At 30.3% G+C, this 10,408-nt stretch overlaps 1 protein-coding gene across 1 annotated transcript in view; it reads right to left on the bottom strand.

The window, feature by feature from the left end:
- Positions 1-10,408, bottom strand: part of LOC106783596 (serine-rich adhesin for platelets-like) — a 76,615-nt gene that overhangs the window by 9,461 nt on the left and 56,746 nt on the right. The window contains exons 9-10 of the mRNA XM_014742265.1: positions 5,688-7,872; positions 3,493-3,669 (exon numbers count right to left, since the gene is read on the bottom strand). Of these exons, the coding sequence (XP_014597751.1) occupies positions 3,493-3,669; positions 5,688-7,872 (2,362 nt within the window). The remainder of the gene's footprint in view (positions 1-3,492; positions 3,670-5,687; positions 7,873-10,408) is intronic.

Genomic DNA, 10,408 nt, shown 5'->3' with positions numbered 1-10,408 from the left:
ACTATTTTTCTCTTTTAAGGAACACATATAAATCCTATCAATGTTCTAATTATTTTCTATGAATAACTATTTCGAATATTATAGTCGTACCTTTCGAAAAGAAAATAGAAAGAGAGAGACATAACTTATTCTTTTCTTTTAATTTATTTTTTTTATTTTCTATTTTTTATATTTTTCTTAGAATATTTTTCACTTTTAAGGAACACGTATAAATCCTTTCAATGTTCTAACCAATTTCTATGAATAACTATTTCGAATATTATAGTTGTAATTTTCGAAAATCAAATAGAAAGAGAGAGAGAGAAAGAGAGAGAGAGAGAGAGAGAGAGAGAAAGAGAGAGAGAGAGAGAGAGAGAAAGAGAAATGATCTTAATCGAGGATAACGATTAACGACTATGTAATTACCGTAGAAACGATCTTACTACGGTGCCGCAAAATCTTATCGTCCTCGTTCCAAGGGAAACGTATTAACTTCTAAACGTTTATTACTTCGTTAAATTACAGTACTTCTTAGAGAATATGAGGGTTCTAATAAAATCCCTACTTTTTCAAGTTGAAACATTTATTATATATATTTTAGACTCTTGTTACTAACGTGTAAGAAAAGTGAGAAATAAAAAAAAAAGGGGATGATATTAATTTATAGAAAAAAAAAAAAAAAAGTTAATTCTGAGCTAATATATAAAAAGATCGTATACGTTGTTATAATTTTATTTGTATTTGTGTGTTAGTTCATTGGAAACAAAGTATCTCACAACTCTTTAATGCGATTTATTCGAGTCTCACCCTATAATACAATAAAACTTAAAATTGAATTATTATTATTTATTTATATATGTTGTATTTTTATATTATGTTATTTATTTATTAAGACATTGTGATTGTTTTACGAAGAAATATATATTAACTTTTCAATTGATTTTTATAGAGTGTTTGTTAATCTGATTTTGTACAAAATCGTTATCTATGTTTTGTTAAAAGTATATCAAAGTTTAAAACATGCTTACGTGTTGCGATAACTTAAAGACATGGTTCAATGTGTTAATGAAAAAATAAATATAACTTTGTATTAATTAAAAAGAATGAAACATTTCTTGTGCAATTTAAAACGAAATACAATTTCTTTGTAACACGAATCAATTCTTTTTACAATTGAAAAAGAAATACAATTACTCTGTAACTTGAATCAACTATTTTCTTGCAATTTAAAAAGAAATACAATTATCGCGCAAAGTGAACAAACTTTGAAGAATTTTTCTAAAGAAAGAAAGAAATATTCCTTTAGAACGTGAACCAATTTTGTGCAATTTTAAAAAAGGAAAGAAAAATTTCTGTTTGCGACGTGAACTAACTGTGTTACTCGTGCGATTTAAAAATAGAAAGAACAATTTATTCTATGCAACACGGATTTGTTATTTTTTTGTTTTTTTTTGAAAAAATTCCGTGTCACCAAAGTGTTAACGGTAAAAGACATTTAACGAAAGAAAAGTAAAGATAGTTTGAAGTTGGTCGTTCGATTGATCGAAATACAACCGTTAGCATGCCAAATAGGAAATACGGAAACTGTACAACTGTGTATGACTACCGTATTACGGCACAACCAGTTTCCATTAGCTATTGTTGCATTCGCATCCGTGATTTCCTGTCGAAATGTTCATGAACACCGGACAGGTTACTAGATTGTCTCCTAGCGAATAATCATTTGTCGTTTAATGTTGTTCTATTATTGTCATGCAAATGAAACAACCGATGGGAAATGGTTTTATTCTTCTTTTTATTTTTTTTCTTTCTTTCTTTTTTTTTTTTTTTTCTACTATTCGAACGAACGTATTGTTAATTTTGGAAACTAATTATAATACTAATACCCAATCAATATTTTTTAACATACTGTACACAATAATTACGATTAATACGTATGTGTATAATCTAATCATTAAAATTAATTTGACCACTTTACTAATCGATATAAAATTGAATTAAATTAGTACCGTGTTCACAAATTTTGTTTTTTGGTTATTTCAATGAAGATAAGATTTAAATCTATTCATTTTTCCTCATTTTATATCTCGTTAATCAATAATTTATAATTATAATTTTGTTAGGATTATATATAAACGATTAATAAATTGATTTCTTTTATTTATATCGAAAATTGTTTATACTTTTATGCATGAGATAAAATAACATTGACCGATGGTATACATAGATAAAAAAAAAATATATAAATAATAAAAATGATCAAACACAATGTTCGTTATTTATTTTCAAAATGTTTTTACTGTCTTACGATATGTTCGGCAAAGTAAGGAATTTTAACAATAAATAAAATAATACGATCCGTATGATAATGATTTAACAATTTAAAATATAAAGTATAATAATGTATTGTTAAATTTATATATCTTAAAAGATTCGATTTAAACTAGATGAAATAATATAATCGTTTAAGTGTCAATCTTCATAAGTTTCGGTACGAGACTGCTCGGAGCCATTTTTACCACCATAAATATTTGCTGGAAGGAAAACGAATATAGCTCGCAAACTTGATTGAGATGTTTACCAACGGTCACTGATAAAAACATCGTTGCGTCGGTCAAAATAAGTCGATACTTCGAATTCTTCAGACGTAAACATGTTATCCAAATCTTTAAGTTGCATCACATATGACGTGAATGAAATTAATTATGTTTGATTGAAAACACAAAACAAATATTATAATTTCATTCTATCTAATCGCGTTAATCAAATTGGATTTATATATTCTGCAATAATAACAAACACATAAGAGAAATGAGAAACAATTTGCTTCAAAATGAACCAATTTTCGAGTTTGATAAAATGGTTTTTTGTTTTCATTATTACACCGACAAAAATTGAATTTAAATTTTCTTAATTTTTTGAGACACAATTTGGTATTAAAAATATCCCAACTTTTCGATACATAAATGTACACACTGATATATCTGAATCCCATTGTATAACAATCAAACTTAATTGAATTATTATTAATTGTATATGTTTTTATATATTACATTATTCCTTTATGAATATAAATAAATCAACTTCGTGCAATTGGAAAAGGAATAAAAAAAAAAAGAATTTCTGTGCAACGTGAACCCCAATTTTGCACAATTTAAAAAGAAATACAATCTCAGTGTAACGTGAAATAACTTTGTGCAATTGAAAAAGAAAAAAAGAATTTCTGTGCAACGTGAACCCCAATTTTGCGCAATTTAAAAAGAAATACAATCTCAATATAACGTGAACCAACTTTGTGCAATTGAAAAAGGAATGAAAAAAGAATTTCTGTGTAACGTGAACCAACTTTGTAGAATGGAAAAATAGGAAGAAAAATTTTCTGTGAGCAACATGGGTCTCCTTTTATTTTCTAAAATTTCATCCCTCAAATGGTGGCTTAAATTCTATTCATATATATTGCATAAACTTTTTTTCATACTTATCCTAAAAAGATAACAAAGATACACAACATACCTGATATTTTCTAATAGAATGAAGCTGCTGTTGCGTAGGTTCAGTGGTATTAGCATAATCGTTGCTCTCAACGTTGTTGTTCTGGCTCGAAAGTCTGAGACTATCCTTCGGTGGTCTAGCGGGTGCCCTTTTTTGATCTCTGGGCGGGATGGCAGGTTTGACCCCATTAAGACCGGCCTAAAAATCCATTCCAAAAAGTGGCTAGAATTAATCGTCCCTTGAGCTCGGCCATGCACGAAAACACTACGAATTTTTTCTTTTCTTTTCTTTTCTATTTTTTTTCTATTTAGTTTTCTTTCCCCAAAAATCTATCTAGACAAATACTTTTAGAAGAAAAAGAAAGAAAGAAAGAAAGTAAGAAAGTAAGAAAGAAAGAAAGATAGTAGACAAAAGAAAACAAAAATACGTAAGTTAAAGTAAGCAAGAAAAAGAAACTAATATAGATTGTATTTTTTATGTTCTCGTATAATTAATTCATTACAAATTCCATTATTTCTAATATTATTATTATTATTATTATTAATATAAAAGAATGAAAAATAAACCCCTTTTACGAGAAAGATACCCTAACACGGCACGCTACGTTTCAAACTCGTGCCGTGCATCTAAATGAAAGATATATATAAATAAAGTAAAGAAGAAAATACAAATGATGAAAAAAAAATCATTGGATTATGGAGTGGTGGTGAAGGTGGAAGAGGATTAAGAGAAAGTAAAGATATACAAACTAGGAACGTGCCATCTAATTCCTACGATAGAACATACAAGAGATACAAACCACTGTTCCTCCAATCGTAGAGAATAGTCGTATAGTAAAAAAAAAAAAAATATATATATGTATATATAGAAAGTTTCTACTTTACCATGCTACATCGCACGTCCTCGACAAATTCGTCCCACCATGCTTTATAATATCGAATCGTTCGACGCGAGCTAATATGCGAATATTTTTTTGTTATCCTTTTTTTGTGATACGTTAAAAGAAAATACATATATTATTAAATAGAAAATATATATATATATGTATACAGCTAATTCTGTTTTTACACGATAAATACGTTCTCGAAAAATTCTTATAAATAAATATATTGCATTTATCAAAAAATAAAAGATTAATTTCGGTTCTAAAAAATGAACCAAAATAATACAAATAAAGTGTGAATTTTCGAAATTTGTTTCTTAAAATTTCGATCGATTGTGTTTAATAATTAAAATCATTTAAAAAAGAAGAAAAAGTTCATGTAAAAACAGAATTGAGTATGTGTATATATTAATAAACAATAGAAAATACGAGAAAAAAAAGAAATGGGAGAAAATATTCGCATAAACAGCTCGTACGAACGAAACGTTATGCAACGGAAGAAAAATTTTGTAAAATTGTAAGCAATCTTTTATACGGTTTATATTTTCACAATGAAATAAGGACCATTATGTGGTCTCTTGTTTAAAGGTTTTATTATATTGTATGTATTGTTTTTCGACGTAAATCTCCGATATTGTTTATTCTTTAGTATTACGATAGTAGGAAGAAATAGATAAAAGTGTATTAGATTGAAATAGAAACGAAACTAACGTAAAAGTGAATGATTCTTTTACGAAAGTAATAACCATCGTGAAAGATGGTAGAAGACAATCTAATACGATCAATTTCAGTTCAATAGAATTATTTATTGGATATTCGGTTAGAGAACAACTTTCTTCATGTATCATAAATATTCTGATATATAATATGATCTTTTACGATAGTTTAATATATTTGTGAAAACGATCCCAGATTATTTTTATTTTCTCGAACAAGTATCTAAAGAAATATCTAAGAAAGATTTAGCATGATCTTCGAAATGATTCATAAATATCTAATATAAAGATATTATTCTTATTCATAAAAATGATTTATATTTAATACAAACAAATGGAAAACCGTTTAAAAGTATTGACTTGCTTCAAGCGAGAGAAGAATATTTTGGTTAGAAAGATAACTAATATCGTAAGCACTAAGATTCGTGCTGGAAGCATCTAAATGAAGCTTTTTTTTTTTTAATTATTATATTTATTTGTTTGTGTGTGTGTTTTTCTATTTATTATTATTATTAATATTAATAATATTAATATTTTTCTCTTATATATTGTTCGTGCCGGCAAGATTTTTCTTGGTGCATGATAGAGGAGGAAGCTCTTTTACTTAAGTACATTACCTTTTTAATTTCGTGCTTTCTGTCTATCGTACGCGTGACTATGTTTTCTTTACCGCTAGCATCAGTAGTTGCTAACGTTGTAGGTGAGGAAGACGATGACAAGATCGGCGGTTTGTTCATCATCATGTAATTAATATCGTTCGAACGAAGTCTAGGAGAATCTAAGTTGAATATGTTGTTGTTAGCCGTAGTAGTAGTAGTAGTGATGGTAGTTGGGTTAAACGTTGTCATCGTCGTATTCATTGTAGTAGTCGTAGTCGTAGTCGTAGTATTAGTATTAGTAGTTGTCATCGTAATAATAGTCGTAGTAGTTATAGTCGTGGTATTTGTTGTAATAATTGGTTCCCTTACGACAATATTATCACCGTGATTATTACGATCACGTTTAAGTTCTAACGTATTGTGTTTACTGTTGCCGGGAGTTTTATTGGGCGGTGGATAAATCGGATGGCACTTGGTTACCGGAACGAAATCGGGTGGACAATCAACGGCAACCTCGCGATAAGTTTTACCACTGACAACTAAATAACTGCGATCGTTAAAATCGAGATCGCTTGATATCTCACTTCTTAAAGTCGAATAACCACTTGATATCTGTTGGTGACGTTTTTTCTTCGATCTTTGATGAGACGAGGAGGAAGAAGACGATTCGAGACAATTGTTTCTCGAATCGATTCCTAATAGATCATCGGTCGAATTAACACGTTCCTCTATTATCAGATGATCCTGATTTTTCGATTTATATGTTAATTTATTATTATCTTTTGATTGATGTTTCGAATTTTTTTTAGGTGTCATCATCATCATCGAGGATTCGATCGTAGTAGTAGTACTAGTAGTAGTAGTAGTAGTAGTAGTAGTAGTAGTAGTAGTAGTACTAGTATTACTAACACCACTACCTTGCGTGTCGGATTGCGTTCTATCCTGAAGACTAGTTGGTATTCTTGGTACCGTACACTGTTCGTCTATCAATCTCGTTAAATCCGACACCTCGTCGGATCTTATCAATAGACCTTGGATGTCTTGGAAATCAGGCAAACCGTATGCCGGATTGTCGAATGATGTTGGATCGCGTGCACGTGCGAATAATGGTGTCACTTTGATCGGTAATTCGGTTACTACCGGACGACAAGGTGAACCAAGATCGATTCGCCTAGCATCGTAACTTGGTGAATCTTTGTCACGAGCATTAACCTTTTTATTTTTTTTATTATTATCATCATCTGTACTATGCCTTAGTACCAAACTGGTATCTAAAGGTGCTGTACTATCCGATCGGCTCGACGAACTACGAGGACTTGCCGAATCATCGCTACAAGTTTTCAACATAGTAGGATAATCTTCTTTGGCAAAAGGATACTCGTCCTCTATATCAACGCTGGATTCTTTCTGACCATTTGCTTCCTCATTCAATACCTCCTTTTCTTCCTCCTCTTCCTCCTCCTCCTCCTCGCCTTCGTTATCAACATGATTGCCCCTGAAGGGACTCTTTGGATCCTTCTTCAATTCGATAACCTTCAATATACTACCATTTGACTTCTTATTATCCATCTTCAAATATTCCGTTGTTAATTCTTTCAATTCGTTTTCCTCCCCTTTAACGTTATCCTTCAACAAACCGATCTTTAATTCGATCTCGTGCATCGGTAATTTACTTTTATCACCGTTGTTGAATAAAATTGAACGTGGACAGCCATCGGTGACATCAGCACGCTGATCGGTTGTTGTTGTTGTTCCTGTCGTTGATGTCGTTGTCGTTGTCGTTGTTGTCGTTGTTGTTGATGGTGATGATGATGTTGATAGTAGTGGTGGTGGTGGTATTAGCCCAAATCTTGACTCCGTCGTGCGTTTTTTTATAATATCATTCTTAACGTTTAGGGAGAGGTCTAACTCGCTAGCGCTACAGGGACGACGAAGCTCATTCCGACAATCGGTTGAGCAATTCTTTACCTTATTGGGATAAGCCTTCTGTAATAAGGTGTCGGGCACATCGACTGGTAGCTCCCGGTGATGGCCTAGGGTACCACGAGCCCACATCTCATCGGGACCCAACCCCTCCTGCAATTTCTTTCCTCGTGAACTCCCGTTGTTGTTCTCTTGCGTTTCCTGTTGCTGTTGTTGTTGCTGTTGTTGTTGTTGTTGTTGTGGTATATCTGATGCACCACTACCGCTGCGCCGACGAGACCTGTAAAAATATATTATTTTTAATTCAATACTTTTTCGCAAAATAAATCTATATGAATTCATGGATTTTTCTTTTTCTTTTTCTTTTTCTTTTTTTTTTGGGATCCTTTCGCGAATGTTTTCTTATTTCGTTATTTCTTTCTTATTTTCTATATTTTCCAATCGAATATTTGAATAAGGATTCAATCGAATACCATTCGAGCGAGCGAGAAAAAAAAAAAGTAAAAGGAATATTGGAAATATACGAAAGCGTTGTTTTTATTCCCGATAAAATCTTTTCTAGAAGTTCATCGAACTATTTCTTCTTCGAACGGGAAAAATACGCAAAGTAAAAAATGTTGACAATCGAATATTTTTCTCTTACGATTTCTATGTATATATGTTTGTTTTCTTCCCCCCCCCCCATTTCGCTTATAGAATTATTTGAAAAAGATACTTTTCGTAATAACAAATTACTTTTTAATCTTTTTCTCTTTTTTTTCCTCCCTCCAAGTGTTTAAATATCTCGTGTTAACTTTAATAATTATTATTACTATATATATACACGTGTGAAAAGATAAATTTTAAAGAAACAATAAAGTGTGAAATTGTTTGCGAAGAAACATTATCGATCATTTTGTGGTTGGGGTTTGTTTATTCTTTTTTTTTTTTTGTTTTAATTAAAACTATCGATCCTGTAATTTAATTATTCAGATTAATATTAGCGTTCTACCAAAAAAGTTTCTACACTCTTAGTATTATATTTTAATTTTCTACTTATAACGAGCTATATTATACTATAATAATAATAATAATAATAATAAAACAAAATTATATATTGCGAATTCTAATTAAAAATATACGAATAATTACGATCGACATGTTAACCCCGTTGCGATTAAAAAATGATTTAAAAAAAAATTGTCTTATTTTGTTTTAAATAAAATATAAATTTCAAATATAAAACGTGTTTTTACTAAAAGCGTTGAAAACTGACGGATAAAGAAAACAACAAACAATTGTAAAATATAAAATTCGAAGTGTAAGACTGATTAATTAATTAATTAAAAATAGATAAAAGTTATTTAAATGTATTCGATTAGTTTGAACAAAGTCAAAAGTCATTGATTTAATCGAAGGTATGCAGCAAAGAAATGGGATACGCATGGAAACAGGAGTTTAGAATGAGAGAAGAATGAATCCACAAACGACTGGTAATCGATACCAGAAATAAAATGTCCCCTTCTTCCACCCCTTCATCCTCTCATACGATGGGATACGCGATACCCCATATTACAGTTTTGACTTTACGCGTCATGCGTCGAAAGAAAATTGAGAACACAGTGGCCGATTTAATTACAACATTACGAAGCTTCTCATCACACTCACACACAAACGATCATAATAGAACAAAAAAAAAAAAAAAAGGAAAATAATAATATTAATGTAAACGATGATCAATTAATCACGATTAATCTAATTTTATTTTCTTGTCGGAAATAAGAGAATTAGAAGAAATAATTCTTCTCCTAAAAAGAAATTTCGAGAGAAGACAATCATTTCTCTTTTTTTTTTTTTTATTTTCTTTTCTTTCCATTATCTAATCGATAAAATCGACGCGATTATTGGTTCTAGCGATATCAATGGGTTTTTCTTTTTTGTAGAAAAAAAAAATGAAAAAAAAAAACCTCGATAAGTCAATACGTTGATGCAGTAGCATATACGAAGAACAAGAATCGTAAAACGCGTAATTCTATTGAATTCGATGGTAACGATGCTATATGCATTTGCGAACGTCGAACGAATATGCTATAATCAGATGCAGAATGAAGAATAAAAAAGAAAAAAGAGAGAAAATAAAAAAGAAAGAAAAAAAACAAGAAAAAAGTCGCATACTGACACGTAGTTACGTTCGTGCGTAATAATACGTGCCCCTCCCGTACGATTCCACGGTGTGTCGTCGACCACTGAAATTCTTCTTCGACAATCAAAGAGTAAGAATAGATAAAAAAGAACATTTTGATGCCATGCAATCGGGCCCCGGCTCCCTACCCACCCCACTCCACTCCCACCCACTGTCCACTATAATCTACGTACGCGTAAACGTGGAAATAAAAAGGGTGGTTCCTTGATTTTTTTGCAAATAAAATAAGAATGTAAAACAATAAAATAAAAAAAAAATAATAAAACAATAAATCGCTTCTAGAAATAGTAATACAAAAAAAAAGCTATTGTAACAGAACAACGTTCTAATAAAATGGAAGAAAATAAGAATAAAAGAATTTAGAAAAATATTACGCGATTATTTCGAAAAAATTTCGACACAATTGGATATTTTTCAAATTACAACGAAAAGGAAACAACAAAAATTATAATAGAAATTTTTGTAATAATAACATAACACGCGGAATATTAAATTGTGAATTATTCTTTTTTATAAGAGATATCATTTATTTTGTTTATTCAGCAGTTCTTTGATTTTATTGCAAATATGATCGAAATAAATGTTTAGAAAAATATTACGGGATTATTTCGTAGAGAGAGTTCCGACACAATTG

The sequence above is a fragment of the Polistes canadensis genome, unplaced genomic scaffold, assembly GCF_001313835.1.
Source record: "Polistes canadensis isolate GaletaPanama2010 unplaced genomic scaffold, ASM131383v1 scaffold_23, whole genome shotgun sequence".
Classification (NCBI taxonomy): Eukaryota; Metazoa; Arthropoda; class Insecta; order Hymenoptera; family Vespidae; genus Polistes; species Polistes canadensis.
The sequence above is the reverse complement of the archived record's forward strand: the minus strand, read 5'-3'. Positions and strand labels throughout refer to the sequence as shown.